This window comes from Ostrinia furnacalis, unplaced genomic scaffold, assembly GCF_004193835.3.
Source record: "Ostrinia furnacalis isolate ACB-3 unplaced genomic scaffold, ASM419383v2 OfSCF5820, whole genome shotgun sequence".
Classification (NCBI taxonomy): domain Eukaryota; kingdom Metazoa; phylum Arthropoda; class Insecta; order Lepidoptera; family Crambidae; genus Ostrinia; species Ostrinia furnacalis.
Window position 1 is genome coordinate 36,624 of NW_021136059.1, and position 16,994 is coordinate 53,617.

Genomic DNA, 16,994 nt, shown 5'->3' on the forward strand with positions numbered 1-16,994 from the left:
CATAATCAATCAATGTGTGTTTTTTTTATTTAAGGGTCCTTTCTACTGATGCGACTTTTATCTGAGGTTTTTGTGGAAACAACTATCTTCGTAAACAGTCAACATAATGTCATATTGACAGCTGTAGCCAGCTCAGTTTTTGTCAAGTTGTACGTGTGGAAATTGGGTTTGCGTTTTCACGATTTTCCGGGCCTGAAAATTAGATCTCACCTCGTCTTAGCTATTATTAGATGCATTCGTTTGTAATTTAGCTTTCCCGATGCCGTTAACAGCGCGTCAAAGGAGTATTCACAACAAGAATGGCGCTAAAAGGGGTGCAAGTTTCAAAGGGAAAAGAAAAGCTAGCGAAGGGTAAAAGAACGAAAAGTGCTTGTTATTAACACGAACAAAGTATTCTGTGTTCTTAAAACACGTTTTGAACATCTTGCTTCGTTGATAGATAAGCTTTTAATCTCAGTTCTTTCGCTTCTTTTTATTTTTTGTTGACCACATTGGTTTGGCGTTTATCCAGACGCCCGCCGCGCCGACGAAGGTAAAGCGCTTTGCTGACGATAAACGACGCGTTTTAATTCTTTTTGTGTATCCCGCCAACATTTTTTGTTAATTTAAAACATTCTTTACATTTGTGTGTTCTAAAACTTTTGTATAATTAGCATTTATCTTTTAACATTTTTAGGAAGTGTTAACCATTTCTACGTTAAGTAAATAGATATATTTTTGGGGCACAACATTAATTCGATGAACACAAAGACCATTGTTATACTCTGCATGTTCCTTAGTTGCTTGGTAGAGAATAATAATAAATCCTCAAACAATAAAACAATATTTTTAACAAGCAAAGGATTGAATGTGATATAAGGCTGAGTTGCACCACTTTACTTTAACCGTAACTATAACCACAACTTGTGTTTTTTGTAGAGTTTGACAGGCGTTTGATGTTCGTTTAAGTTAAAGTAAGATAGTGTAACCCAACCATATCTTTTTGATTTTACAGAGAATACCTCGTGACCAGTGCACCTTCAGATCTTCGTAGCATAGGATACCCGGGTGGGGCATTGGCTTTAGTTTTGTTGCTCACTGTCCGGCTCTTGTCAGCACAATACGGCCACATATCGGATTGTGACGAGACCTACAACTATTGGGAACCTCTACATTACCTAGGTTTGTTTTTACTTTTAGAGACAATTTCTATTATTCCAACTATTTCTACTTGAGGTCAAGATTTGCTGTTGGGCAATATATTTTAACCTTTATATTTACATCTACACATATATTTCTAAATAGGAATGATTTCATTGTTTGTATTGAATAGGCTCCAAAACTACAGGACCGATTTGAAACATTAGAATCCTATATTATCCCTGATGAACATAAGCAGTACAAAGTAGTATTATAAATACTTCAATGAATTTTAACAATATCTTTACTCTAATTTCCCTTCAACATGTACAAATCACCTGTTACTATGTTACAGTGTACGGAAATGGTCTTCAAACATGGGAGTACAGTCCAGCGTATGCGATCCGATCGTACATGCCTCTCTGGCTGTTTGCAGTCCCAGGCAAGATACTCTCCACAATGATGACTCCGGTTGCAGTGTTCTACGCACTGAGACACATCCTGGCTATTCTGACCGCTTGTGCCGAACTTATGTTTTATAAGTAAGTTGAAATTTGTTTATTGAGCAAGTTCATTGATTTTCTATGGAATTTCTATTATAATTATTGAAAAAAATAAGTTTTTTTACCTTTATTTAGTTTCAAAACAGTCAATAAATAGTACCAAGTTGCATGGAGATAAGTTTTTAATGACCCGTTTTGGCGTTAGTATAGCAATTCGTTCTTATACTATGTGTGTTCCATGTTATGATTGTTTATGTATTTCTTCTGTTCCCTTCGACACGTCACTGAAGATATAGAAACAAATAGAAACCAGCCTACCTAAACAAGTGGCACTTTTTCATCGCTCCGAAAATCTAATTCCTTCACGTAGCTAAGTAACTCTCTACAAAAAAAAAACGCCCGAGCGAAGACCTTTTGAAATTTCAACTCACAAGTTTTGCCACTTACCTATCTATAAGTCGCCTACTGTTGTGTGTGTATTTGGCTTCGAATTTGTATCTTAAGCTCCCGAACTTTTATGGTAATAAACGGGACTATTCAACCTCTCGTTCACACCGCTGCAACTCCTGTGTAGCCAGGATCTACAGCTTGACTGCCAATAAAAACCCGACCAGTGAAGGTACTATCGCCAACAGTGTTAACTGCCCATTAAAAGTCTATCGTATCTCGTTCTATCGCAAAGAATCGCCATTTGATTTGAGCGAGAGCAAAAACGGAATTGGATAGTTAACAGTGTGGGCGTGTGTACTTATTGGTTTATGTTAAAAAAGAATTTGTATTTTATTTATCACTCAGAGCCATATGCCACGAGTTCGGCGTCCACGTAGGCCGGCTATGGCTCTTCTTCACCCTCCCAGCGGCAGGTGCTTGGGCGGCGGGCGCGGCCATGCTGCCTTCAGCTTGGAGCCTGGCGTTGGGCGGCGCCGCACTGGCTTGCTGGTGGCGCCGCCGGTACCCGCCGGCCGTGGCTTTGACCGCCGCCTCCGTGATTATAAGTGAGTACACTTGACTTACTTGACTTAAGGTCCTGTCGTTTCAGCCAAATGACGTCCACTGCTGGACAAAGGCCTCCCCCAATGTTTTCCATAATGAACGGTCCTGCGCTGCCCGCATCCAGGCTCTTCCCGCGACCTTTACCAGATCGTCGGTCTACCTAGTAGGAGGCCTGCTTACGCTACGTCTTCCAGCCCGTGGTCGCCACTCGAGAACTTTCCTGCCCCAACGGCCATCGTCTCTACGAGCTATGTGCCCCGCCCACTGCCACTTGATTTTAGCAATTCTGCGAGCTATGTCGGTTACTTTGGTTCTCCTGCGGATCTCCTTATTTCTGATTCGATCACGCAGGGAAACTCCGAGCATAGCCCGCTCCATCGCCCTTTGGGTGACCTTGAGCTTTCTTAACTTAAGGTCCTATGTCCCCTAGATGGGGCAGAGGGCGTCCACAACAGTCCTCCATCGCGTTCGGTCTTGAGTTTCGCGCTTGATCTCGCTCCAGGTCTTGCCGATTACACTGCTGCCTCATAAAGAGGCTCAAGGTCACCCAAAGGGCGATGGGGCGGGCTATGCTCGGAGTTTCCCTGCGTGATCGAATCAGAAATGAGATCCGCAGGAGAACCAAAGTAACCGATATAGCTCGTAGAATTGTACCGGCCGTGGCGCTGACGGCCGCCTCCGTGATCATAAGTGAGTACACTGCTGCCTCATAAAAAGGCTCAAGGTCACCCAAATGGAGCGATGGGCGATGGAGCGGGCTATGCTCGGATTTTCCCTGCGTGATCGAATCAGAAATGAGGAGATCCGCAGGAGAACCAAAGTAACCGATATAGCTCGCAGAATTGCTAAAATCAAGTGGCAGTGGCGGGGCACATAGCTCGTAGAGACGACGGCCGTTGGGTCTGAAAGGTTCTCGAGTGGCGACCACGGGCTGGAAGACGTAGCGTGGGCAGGCCTCCTACTAGGTGGACCGACGATCTAGTAAAGCATACAAGCTAAATTCTGTACATCTTCATTATCATCATGAATGTATGAGGTCATCTGGGCAGAAGGTCTCACGCTGCGGTACGTCTACGTGGCCTCCACTCCAGAATTTTGCTGCCCCATCGGCCGTCAGTTCTGCGTGATATGTGCCCTGCCCATTGCCACTTCAACTTGCTAATCCGTCGGCATCTCATATGGTGATAATAAGGGCAGGCTGGCATGCTGAAAACGACCAGCGATAATCAAGCCAACAAACAACTTCTATGGACAATTCCCATAGTTGAAGGAGGCAACAGCCGAGACGAAGCAATGTCGACTACTACTCGTACGGTACATTTCTTTTCTAAGACACTGGGGTGCATGGAAAAGCCGCCGCTTTACAAAATTTGGACCTAATTCTGGAGCCTTAAAGTTCCAGTTGTTATGAACGATATAACATACTAACTATAAATGATAAATAGTCAGATATGTACCATCCTAGACTGCATCCCACTTAACACCAGGTGCGATTGTGGTCAAATACCTTGCTTTGCTTAAAAAAAACTCCTATAGCAAAATGACGAATTATGTATTAACTTTCCTTCTCTAATAAACGAGTTTATTAATTTTTAATTACTTAATTTTCCAGGCTGGCCCTTCACAGCGCTTCTAGGCGTGCCCATAGCAATCGACATGCTCTTCATAAAGCGGCAATACGTGGAGTTCTTCAAGTGGTCGGCCATCTCCCTCATCGTCATCCTGACTCCCACCGTCATCATTGACTCGTGGCATTATGGCCGACTGGTGGTGGCGCCATGGAATATTGTGGCGTACAACATATTCACTGACCACGGACCGGATTTGTATGGTGTGGAACCATGGACTTACTACTTCGTCAATGGGTTCTTGAACTTCAATGTTGTTTGGGTGAGTGGCAGTGTACTGTTTAGAATTTAGATGATGATAAATAATGTTGTAAATAAGACTGATAAGATGTGCAGTGCCGACGCAACGCACTGTCGAACCTTGTGTGGAATCTCACTTACCTGTGCCCGTGACTTCGTACGCGTGAAAATTATTTGAATAACTTATCCCGTTTCTGCAACATTTTTCATTGACGCTCCGCTCCTAGCGGTTCGTGGCGTGATTTTAATATGTGATGCTTATACAGGGTGTTAGGTAAATGGTTATATGAGCCGACACTAGCCTATGTCAACATGGGCATATAAATGGTATGGTGAAGTCAGAAATTTGATATCTTCATTTTAATTATTTTAATTTTCATATAAATCGGATTTTATAAAATTTATTTTGTATGAAAATTAAAGAAATTAAAATGATGATATCAAATTTCTGACTTCACCATACCATTTAACATGCCCATGTTAACATGGGCTAGTGTCGGTTCATATACCCATTTACCAAACACCCTGTATATAGCCTTCGAAAAATGGACCAAATGGATCAATAAATGACTATCAACACAAAATTAATTTGTCGTTTCGAATCTTAGTTCTCGTGCATTTGCATCAAAAGGTCTAAGGGCCTTGCCACACTGGCGGATTGCAAGCGTTTTCAAAACGGAGCGTCCGCGCCGCTCCGCTTTGAAAACGCTTGCAATCCGCCACTGTCGCGTCTTTCCGTTCTATACATGGCCAGAACGCACCCATAGGAAACTGCTCGTGTATATTTTGGAATGTCCCTTTGTAAATCGGTCACTACAAACTATACACGAATTTTGCGTACTGATCGTGTATAGTTTGTATCGTGGATGGATTCCGTCTTCGCTCCAAACTATACTACACCACTTACAGTTGACTAGAGTGTGTTTAGTTGATTTGATTTAGTAAAATATGGAATTATATTTAAAATTATTACATTTATTATGCTCGTGCTTTGTCCTCGAGATTAGAAATAAGAACTACCTATGTAGTATCACGTACGGTGATGCCATTTTTAAATTAATTAATTATTACATAATATATTATTATTTTACTGAATCTACATATTTTATAAAAAAGTCATATCCAAACTATACTCGATTAGTTTCACACCCTTGCGTTCTGGCTATGTATAGAATGGAAAGACGCGCCACTGTCGCAGACACGCGACGCCGCTCCGCTTTAAAAACGCTTGTAATCCGCCAGTGTGGCAGCTCACTAAATATAGGTTTATTTATACTGTTCCCCAGGTGCTAGCCCTATCCAGTCCGCTGCTACTCCTGGCTTGCACCGCGATGTACCACCGTTCTATGAGAGCGCACTTCTGCTCGCCCTACTGGCTCGACCTCATGCCGCTCGCGCTGTGGCTGGCCGTGTTCATGCCGCAGCCACACAAGGAGGAGAGGTGCGTCATCATCATCATCATCATCATCATCATCACTTCTGCTCGCCCTACTGGCTCGACCTCATCATCATCACTCTCGCTGGTAGTCTTCATGATGCAACTGTATTAATTAGGAACAGAGGTATATCATCAGATTCAGAACATCACCAGCCGTGCTGTTAACGAAAACTTCCCGTTAGGGGTAACAATACACTTAAATAGCCGAAGGAAGAACAAATCATAGTTAATGTTCCTTGAAAGTTAACACTTCGCCCGATTTCCATATTCGTTCTACAATCCAAAGATTTTAGCAATCTTCAAATCTTAATCTTAAAAACCAATCTGTAAATTGGTCTCCTACCTGCTTTCCAATAATGTATCTCAAGAGCCGCAATCGTTTGATCTGCTCGGTTAAAACAGCGGAGTTCATGGTAACATTCTGGGGCCTCGGAGTTCCTCAGGGGGCATTCTGAGACCTCTGCTGTCCAATTCCAGTCCTTATCAATTTGCATTATATAAGAGTCACAGAATTTACCATTCATTTACATTACAATCGTAGATTCTTAACATACTTTGTATAAAATATTTTTTCCACAATGATCGTTATTTATTACGTAACACGTTTCAGATTCCTGTACCCAGCATACAGTCTAATCGTCCTGGCCGGTGCCATAGCGTTTGACTGCTTACAAAAGATGACCTTCGCGGTAGGGACGGAGCTATTCCAGTGGCGGAAGGAGCGAGAGAGACGGCACTACCTGGCTTATACTGGCCAGATCATGATCATCTGTATTATTTGGACTGGGACTTTGGGTGAGTTGAAAGGCGTAAGGCGTTATTTACTAGTTTGTTTTGGATCTTACTACGTTGCCTTAAGGTCCAATAATACTCTGGTCATCATAAAAATCGACCCACCCGCGACAAGCACTTTCAAACGTATGCTTCCCCACTTCCCACCAATATTACTATACTATATTACCATTTAAAAGCCTAGTTCTAAACTTCATTTCATTAAAGGACAGGTTTTTACCCCAAAAATGTGTCTGTAGAAGAATCCAGAGTCACTTCTTCAAAAAATAGGTAGTTACGCTTGAGCCAACTTTTATGGCTATAAAACTGTTAAGTTGGGATTAATCGCTATCCATCTGTTAAAGAGGACACGTGAGATCATTATTTGGTTTTATAACCATAAAAATTGGTCTAATTGATCCCAGAGGTGAGCCCAAAGTGAGGTCTTTTTTCAAGTTTTTCAAGTCACATTAATTGTATATGTTAATCGTTTATCAGGAAATTAAATGTGTTTTTCTTTAAGGATATTTATTGAGCTTTCAAATAACACCAATATTGTTGGGACACCATGATTGTGTCAGTAGAAACGAGTTTTCCTGTAAAACGTAGGTGGGCCGATTTTTGTGATGACCGTATTAACTTGCTTCTGGAAGTTGAAACTGATGTCAAACTACAAAGCAGTTAATTCAAACGTAATTTAAAAAGTTTCGTTGGGCCGCTAAAAACTAGTGTTGGGACACTGATATCCTGAAAGCGTATTATTGCGATAAAAGAGGAGTTTTTAGATTTCACTGAGACATTGTCATCATCATCAAGATTTTTATTTAATGTCTACTGCTGAAGCATGATAGGGGTGATGACTGGGTAATGAAATCGAAGTTCTATTTAGTCCGTCAGACAGATAATAAAAAAAATGGCAATGCCAGATTTAGTATGGAAAGTGGCGTCTTTTTTTTTTCGCGCGGCCATCGACCATACTTTGTTTTTTGATTACAAAATAGTGTAATAAACCAAACTTACTATGGCATGTATACCTCTAAACTCAGTCTGAACTGAGTTACGAGCATTAGAAGTTTGATGATTTTCATACTAGATTTACTTTTTGTGCGCAAGTTTTGTAAGAAATTGCAACAAAATATTGCGCTATTTTTTTATTGCGCTGATTCTGCTCCATACTGATGTCTGGAGCCTTTAATGGATGATGTTGTTTGTTTACACACACAATCTCACTATTTTGTTGCAATTTCTTACAAAACTTTGCGCGCAAAAAGCAAATCTAGTATGAAAATCATCAAACTTCTAATGCTCGTAACTCAGTTCAGACTGAGTTTAGAGGTATACATGTCATAGTAAGTTTGGTTTATTACACTATTTTGTAATCAAAAAACAAAGTTTGGTNTTCATGCCGCAGCCACACAAGGAGGAGAGGTGCGTCATCATCATCATCATCATCATCATCATCACTTCTGCTCGCCCTACTGGCTCGACCTCATGCCGCTCGCGCTGTGGCTGGCCGTCTTCATGCCGCAGCCACACAAGGAGGAGAGGTGCGTCATCATCATCATCATCATCATCATCATAAGCGAGTGACGTATCAAGAACTTACCACCCAAAACACAGTTACAGCCTCGGCATCCCTTGTGACCAGCTCGGAAGGGTCAAAGTCCATCGGCACGAGCGCGTGCGAGCCGCCCGCGCCTAGCTCGCATAACGCTTCTTCGCCCAAGCTTCATACCTCAGCTACGTTACTCGCGATGTTGGCAGAAGAAAAGTCGTCAAAGTGCTTGAAGCGTTCTGAAGTTTGAACTTCGGATCTCTACACCACTCGGCTAACTTCGGCAATTCATCAAAGTGCCGAAGCGAGTGACGTATCAAGAACTTACCACCCAAAACACAGTTACAGCCTCGGCGTCTCTTGTGACCAGCTCGGAAGGATCAAAGTCCATCGGCACGAGCGCGTGCGAGCCGCCCGCCCCTAGCTCGCATCTTCGTCCAAGCTTCATACTTCAGCTATATTACTCGCGAAGTTGAACAACGCACATACTTAGTATAGACGCGCTCTTAACTTACTTCGAAGCGCCAAAGCGAGTGACGTATGACTTACCACCCAAAACACAGTTACAGCCTCGGCATCCCTTGTGACCAGCTCGGAAGGGTCAAAGTCCATCGGCACGAGCGCGTGCGAGCCGCCCGCGCCCGCGGCCGCCAGCGCGCCCCCCGCGGCCCCCACCTCCGCCCCTAGCTCGCATATCGCTTCCTCGTCCAAGCTTTATAACACTTCAAAATATTTATAGTAATGATAAACATAGGCGCGCTAAGGAATAGTTTAGGTGCGCTTCAGTAGGTGCGTCTCAAAAATAGGTGCGCTTCGAGGAATACCTCTTCAGCTACATTACTCGCAAAGTTGGCTGAAATAGATAGTGTGGACATGCACTTCGCTTCGAGTTACTTCGCCACGCCAGACTTCCGATTGTTGTCGGTAAAGAGCCCGAGTCAAAGTGCTTGAAGCGTTCTGAAGTTTGAACTTCGGATCTCTACACCACTCGGCTAACTTCGGCCCTTCATAAAAGCGCCGAAGCGAGTGACGTATCAAGAACTTACCACCCAAAACACAGTTACAGCCTCGGCATCCCTTGTGACCAGCTCGGAAGGGTCAAAGTCCATCGGCACGAGCGCGTGCGTACCGCCCGCGCCCGCGGCCGCCAACGTACATAGTGTAGACACGCTCTTAACTTACTTCGAAGCGCCGAAGCGAGTGACCTATCAAGAACTTACCACCTAAAACACAGTTACAGCCTCGGCGTCCCTTGTGACCAGCTCGGAAGGGTCAAAGTCCATCGGCACGAGCGCGTGCGAGCCGCCCGCCCCTAGCTTGCATATCGCTTCTTCGTCCAAACTTCATACCTCAGCTACGTTACTCGCGATGTTGGCAGAAGAACATAGTACAGACGCGCTCTTAACTTACTTCGAAGCGCCGAAGCGAATGACACTTCACTCTTCTCCCAACGTCCGATTCGTGTTGGTAAAGCGCCCGAGTCCCAAGGGCTTGAAGCGTTCTGAAGTTTGAACACACTACTCGGCTAACTTCGCTACTTCATTAAAGCCCCAAAGCGAGTGACGTATTAAATAAACACTTACCACCCAAAACACAGTTACAGCCTCGGCGTCCCTTGTTACCAGCTCGGAAGGGTCAAAGTCCATCGGCACGAGCGCGTGCGAGCCGCCCGCTCCCGCGGCCGACCACATACATAGTATAGACGCGCTCTTAAAACTTACTTCGAAGCGCCGAAGCGAGTGACGTATCAAGAACTTACCACCCAAAACACAGTTACAGCCTCGGCGTCCCTTGTTACCAGCTCGGAAGGGTCAAAGTCCATCGGCACGAGCGCGTGCGAGCCGCCCGCGCCCGCGGCCGACCACGTACACAGTATAGACACGCTTTAAACTTACTTCGAAGCGCCGAAGCGAGTGACGTATGACTTACCACCCAAAACACAGTTACAGCCTCGGCGTCCCTTGTGACCAGTTCCGAAGGATCAAAGTCCATCGGCACGAGCGCGTGCGAGCCGCCCGCGCCCCCCACCTCCGCCCCTAGCTCGCATATCGCTTCCTCGTCCAAGCTTTATACCTCAGCTAGCACCTATGTTATGTTGCCCTGGTACTTTTTATTCATCTTAGTAGACATACACTTCGAAATATTTATAGTAATAATAAACATAGGCGCGCTAAGGAATAGTTTAGGTGCGCTTCAGTAGGTGCGCCTCAAAATAGGTGCGTTTCGAGGAATACCTCCTCAGCTACATTACTCGCAAAGTTGGCTGAAATAGATAGTGTGGACATGAACTTCGCTTCGAGTTACTTCGCCTCGTCAGACTTCCGTTTGTTGTCGGTAAAGAGCCCGAGTCAAAGTGCTTGAAGCATTCTGAAGTTTGAACTTCGGATCTCTACACCACTCGGCTAACTTCGGCACTTCATCAAAACGCCGAAGCACATATAAAACTTACCACNATAAAAAAAAGACGCCAATTTCCGGCATTGTCTTTTGGACACATGTTTTAATTATTTTTTTCATAATCGAATAATTACATATTGAGTTGAAATGTCGCGTGACGTAACTTTTGAGTAAAAAATCTACTCAATTGTGACGTAACGCGCCATTTCGGGGAACAGGGACTCAGCGTGCGCTACCGTGCGGCTTGCCTTTATGACGTATATCTTATTTATTCAGCAATTTGCTTTGTTTGTCAAAAAGATTGTCCAAAGATTATATTTGTTATTATATTCATAATTAAAAATAAATCAAGATATATCAGCTCAATTGACTATGAGGGAGCCTAACGCTGCGGTATTGTACAAAGATTGACTCTTTATAAGAGTAAGAATCAGGAATACGTAACTCGCAATCTTGTTATTTGTTTACACAGACGCAGAAAACTGTAACTTGTAATAATTACATAATTTAGGTCACTGTAAAAATAATGCTCACCTAGTTGTTAAGTTTTAGTTTAGCAGTAAATGTATTTGTTTTTAGTTTGTCATTAATATTTTCATACTGTTAGTAAGCACTTTTAAAATAGATAACTAAGATACAGGCAAAATATTTTGCTTAGTTTAGGTATTATTAATTACTACACTACTGTATGTAAGTATATATTATAATTTATATATGTACATATATATATATTAATATATTTTGTGTATTATTTGTATGTATTATTTTGTTTTAAATTGTATGCCTTTTATTATAATTTCTTTCTTTAGTGTCGACACCGCCTACCCCTTCATATTTGTTTCAAGTAACTGTCCTCACCATAGGTTGTCTGGAAGAGATCGCTTCATAGCGATAAGACCGCCTAATTGTACCTTGTGTGTTCCTTTTCTTCTTTTATGTTATTTGTTTGGTGTGCAATAAAGTGTATTTATTATTATTATTATTATTATTATTACACTAATTTTAATTGAAACCAAACGTGTACTTATCTAGGCTAAGTTATATACAGAAACAAATTATTTATTTATATTATTTATAATTATTTTATTTCGAATCAGGCTTATCCCGCATCGGAGCGCTATACACCAACTACCACGGGCCGATGCGTATACTACGATCGCTCCCCGAAACCACCGATACCGAGTACGTCTGCTTTGGGAAGGAATGGTACCGGTCCCCGTCCAGTTTCCACCTGCCTGAGAACTACGAGATACGGTTCATACCCAGCGAATTTAATGGACAGCTGCCTGCGCCGTACGCTGATGCGAAAAATGGTAAGTTATTTAAATACTAGCTTTCCGCCCGCGGCTTCGCCCGCATGGTATTTTGTCTGTCACAGAAAAACTTTATCGCGAACGTCCCTGTTTCAAAAACTGGGATAAAACTATCCTATGTCCTTCCCCGGGACTCAAACTATCTCTATGCCAAATTTCATCAAAATCGGTGCAGTGGTTTAGGCGTGAATGAGAGACAGACAGATAGAGTTACTTTCGCATTTATAATATTAGTATAGATTCATTCATTCTTCCTTTGTGTTCGCAGTTGCCTATGGAAGTAAAACATTGAGGCATTGATCGTTTGTTGTTTTAATCGATATTATTTCATGGAATTTTAGGCATCTTTGCTCTAGAAGCTCAATGATTAAGAAAGTGTAAAATAAGAATGGTCTAGAATCGATACTATTTAAAAAAATTAAAAAATTGTTCCTAACCGCGTAGTACGTTGTATGCGAACAAGTAATATCACTGTTTCATTTGGAATAAAAAATATCTATAGCATCTTGTGCATTCATAAAAGTGTCTCAAATCTCAATTTAATGACAGTATCAATTACCAAACTTGACACACCTATCCGACCTAATTCGCAGTGGGTTCGGCTGCATGTGTAAAATTGATAGTTCTTTTTTATTTTTATGATGTAAGACTGACTGTTTTGGCTTTTGAATATTTCTCCTTATTGTATGGACTGTATATTGTCTGAAATTTTATTAATTTGATTATATTGCAGAAAAAAAACAAAGCATATCAATCGATAAGTTAATTATAATCTGGTTAAAAAAATTGATTTTTTTACCGGTTTAAATCTTTATTTACATTAAACAGATATTTTTGCTAATATCCACTATCTTTCACAGCGACCCGCCTCATCCATCCATACTTCAACGACCTAAACCAAGGGGATAACCGAACCTACGTCCAACCGTCTCAGTGCCACTACCTCGTCGATTCCGACATCGGAAAACCCACACCACTACAGCCGTTCTACCATAAAGACCCGCTATGGGAAACCATAGACTCAGTTCCTATACTCGACGCGGAGAAATCGCACCAAGTCTTCAGAGCTTTCTACGTCCCGATATTGTCAAGCAAACATAACGTTTACGCTAATTTGTATCTGTTAAGGAATAAAATGCTATTTGCATAGGAATTGGGTTCAAATTTGATTGGCCATTGAATATCTTGGTGGACCTAAGTCGGGTAAAGAAAGTAAGAAACTTCTCGATTGAAGTGATGGTGCAGTAATTCAGTCCATCAATGGTAATTATAGATAACTAACAAATCTTTGCACTGTATAAAACCTAAGTCAACTTAGAGGTTTGTAAATACTATTGTAAAGCATATTTGAAATATTTTTTCCGAAAAATGTTTTCAAACTACTTTTGTTTAGTGGCCATTTTTTCGATGTCAGATTAGATTCACACAAATAATAATTTAAGTAAGTACATACTAATTAATCAATATAATAATTGAATTTCAATAAGCAACGAGACTGACACTCGGATAATACTTCTGACAGTGAAAGTTTTATACTGTAATACCAAAATAATCTTCTCATTTTTTTCTATAGACAATAATTTACAAAACAAAAAGTTTCAAAAGATTACATGTACCTAGTTCTGCCAAACGATAGATCGACTCGTTAAAATCGTAAATTTCGATGAGACTACGATTGTCCTTCGCTTTCGATCAGCAACTATAGTTATATGGAAATGTGTTCGCGTGAGACAGACAAGTTGTGAAAGATGTATAATTAAAATTACACGCAAACATATCATGTAAATAAGGTCGAATTTAGGTTATCACTGTATTTTACATTAAAAAACAAACAAAAATGGAACAGCGTAAATTGGTACAATGATAATTTTGTCATTCGTTGTAATAGCAAAGAGAGTAGTCGAATCATGGGTAAACTTAGAATAAGGTAACGAATATAATTGTGAATATTTATAACGAATGCATGAAACAACAAATTTTAGACAAATAAAGCTTTGAGTTTTATCACTAGTAGAAGTTCCCATCGGTTTAGACTAGGCGCAGACCACCGATTTTTATTTGGCCGATAGTTGTGCCCGATTTTAAATTGTATGAAGAATCGGCCAAATCGAATCGGTGTAATGTGCGCACCTCCATACATGCCCATACTGATCAACTGCCCGACTAAACTATCGGCCGACGAAAAATCGATGGTCTGCGCCTAGGCTTAACCAACCACTTTATATCTTCTATAATGTATAGTTATTTTATTTATGATGAAAACATATTTAATATTGTTCAGGATTAATAATTCAGCAAAAACAAATTATTATAATAGAATAAACTAAACTAAATGTAAATTGATGCTAGTCATCTAACGAGTTTTTTCAATTTTATACCAAATGCGAGCTTGTTTTAGTGCAATAATTTACGTTAATTTATGTACTTAGCTGTTAATTGTTAGATTAAGACCATACCGATTTCCAAAAGGTGACTTATTGACACGTCATATCTTAGGCTGAGTTGCACCACCTAACTTTGACCGTAACCAAACGATAACCGGAGCTTTTTGTATGGAATTAGAAAGATTTTTGACGTTTGTCAAAGTTAACGTAAGATGGTGCAACCCAGCCTTAATATCGAATTTTTGCCTCTGTTCTTAGATGTTTTTTTTGTTTTCAAAATTAATAATTTGCCACATAAATTTTCTATTTCATATTATAATACGTGTTTGATGTAAAATAGCACCAATTATTACTACTACAAGATACATTATACACAGTGTTTAGTTTGTCTGTACCTTTTTTTTTAAACCGTCAGCAAGAGAGTGAACAAAAACACTCATACCAGCTCTTTTTAATTGAATAAAATAATCTTTTGGATTTTAACAAAATGTCACATGTCTTCCTTTCATATAAAACGTGCATTTTAAATTATTCAGAAACTTTTATACTATCACATTGCATTTTTATAGGATACATGACGTAATGTTGTAATTATGTACAATAATTGTATGAATTATGAATTTTATTAAAAGAAATTTCAATATAAATTGTTGTTTCATTCATTATTATTTTGTAAAATGTGATTTTTTTAATAATATTTATTTAACACTGTTGTGCATGACTGTACAACAGACGCCATCGCGATTTTTTTCCTCATCAGGGTAGCTATGAAACAATATAGATTTCTAATTTAATTATGTGTTAGGTTTTTTAGTAAGTAGATGTAGGTTAGGCAATTATTTGTTTTTGTCTTAGATATTTTGTGAATATTGAATTTATTTATTTGTGTTTGCTAAATTATTGTCATTTGTAAACTATGAGGGAAATAGTTCACATCCAAGTTGGACGATGCGGGAATCAGATCGGTGGAAAGGTATGGTGTTAATGAACAGTCATTTATTACAAACACATTACAAATGCCTACTTTAGGTCAAGTTAGTGAACAACACTTTTTTGTCCCGTCTTTATCGTAAGCTCCACAGAACTGAAACCATAGTGAAGTTCTATAAAACGCTTCCAAAACTCAAAATCAAATGCATCACAAACATTGTCAGCTTATTTTATTTTTTTCAGTTCTGGGAGGTGATATCGGACGAGCACGGAATCGACCCCGAAGGCTGCTACCACGGCGACTCCGATCTCCAAATAGAACGCATCAACGTTTACTACAACGAAGGGTCAAAATGCAAATACGTTCCTCGCGCCGTCATGGTCGACCTAGAACCTGGTACCATGGACGCTCTCCGAGCAGGCCCTTTTGGCCAACTCTTTCGACCAGACAACATAGTTTATTCTTGCTCAGGCGCAGGCAACAACTGGGCTAAAGGACATTACACAGAAGGCGCAGATTTGCTTGAATCGGTCCTCGATGTTGTGAGGAAGGAGGCTGAAGGTTGCGACTGCTTGCAAGGGTTCCAGCTGGTTCATTCGTTGGGAGGCGGCACTGGGTCTGGTTTGGGAACGTTGCTGTTGGCCAATTTAACTGAAGAGTACCCTGACCGTATCACAGTATCGTACTCTATCGTCCCAAGCCCTAAAGTGTCAGATACAGTAGTAGAACCTTACAACGCAACCCTATCTATTAACCAGCTCATAGAGAACACCAACCAGACGTACTGTATCGACAACGAAGCGCTCTACGACATTTGCTTCAGAACCTTGAAGTTAAAAACTCCTACATACGGAGACCTTAACCATTTGGTGTCCCTTGCGATGTCAGGAGTGACCACTTGTTTGCGGTTTCCTGGACAATTGAATGCCGATTTGAGGAAATTGGCAGTGAATATGGTGCCGTTCCCGCGACTGCACTTCTTCATGCCAGGATTTGTTCCACTAACATCGAGGGGCAGTCAGCAGTACCGAGCGCTGACGGTACCAGAGCTGACGCAGCAGATGTTCGATGCGAAGAACATGATGGCAGCGTGCGATCCTCGCCACGGCCGCTACTTGACTGTCGCTGCGGTGTTTAGAGGAAGAATGTCCATGAAAGAGGTCGACGAGCAAATGCTGAACATTCAGAAGAAGAACAAAGACTTCTTCGTGGAGTGGATACCGAGCAATGTTAAGACTGCTGTTTGCGATGTGCCGCCAAGGGGCTTGAAGATGTCGGCAACATTTGTTGGTAATACGACAGCAATCCAAGAGGTCTTCAAGAGGCTTTCGGATCAGTTCTCGTCGATGTTCAGAAGGAAGGCTTTCCTCCATTGGTACACCGGAGAAGGTATGGACGAGACTGATTTTGCTGAAGCTGACAACAATCTGAACGACTTGATAGCAGAGTACCAGCAATACCAAAATGCGACGGTGGATGCGCAGGAATTTGGTGGCGAGGAAAGCGAAGAAAGTGAAGAATGCGAATGAATCACATTTTTATTTATTTTATTTAATATTATTATTATACGTTATTTGTTTTTTAAACCAAAAATTAAACGCTGATTTCCATTTGTTTCATTTATTTGTTAAACATACTGCCTTTCTTTGCCAGTTAACCTTTAGTACGTTGAAATACGTGTACCTATCAAGTGCCATGCTTAAAAACCAACTAGGTAGGTAT

At 41.1% G+C, this 16,994-nt stretch overlaps 2 protein-coding genes across 2 annotated transcripts; both read left to right on the forward strand.

Annotated features, from left to right (window-relative positions):
* Positions 1–117: 117 nt before the first annotated feature.
* Positions 118–13,934, forward strand: Alg9 (alpha-1,2-mannosyltransferase Alg9). The gene is made up of 9 exons (XM_028316641.1): positions 118–351; positions 995–1,161; positions 1,475–1,661; positions 2,418–2,617; positions 4,228–4,505; positions 5,770–5,924; positions 6,532–6,716; positions 11,742–11,957; positions 12,818–13,934. The coding sequence occupies exons 1-9, from the start codon at positions 260–262 to the stop codon at positions 13,105–13,107; spliced, it is 1,770 nt and encodes a 589-aa protein (XP_028172442.1). The 5' UTR covers positions 118–259; the 3' UTR covers positions 13,108–13,934.
* Positions 13,935–15,136: 1,202 nt separating this feature from the next.
* On the forward strand, positions 15,137–16,865 carry LOC114361575 (tubulin beta chain-like). The gene is made up of 2 exons (XM_028316651.1): positions 15,137–15,314; positions 15,515–16,865. The coding sequence occupies exons 1-2, from the start codon at positions 15,258–15,260 to the stop codon at positions 16,799–16,801; spliced, it is 1,344 nt and encodes a 447-aa protein (XP_028172452.1). The 5' UTR covers positions 15,137–15,257; the 3' UTR covers positions 16,802–16,865.
* Positions 16,866–16,994: the final 129 nt, after the last annotated feature.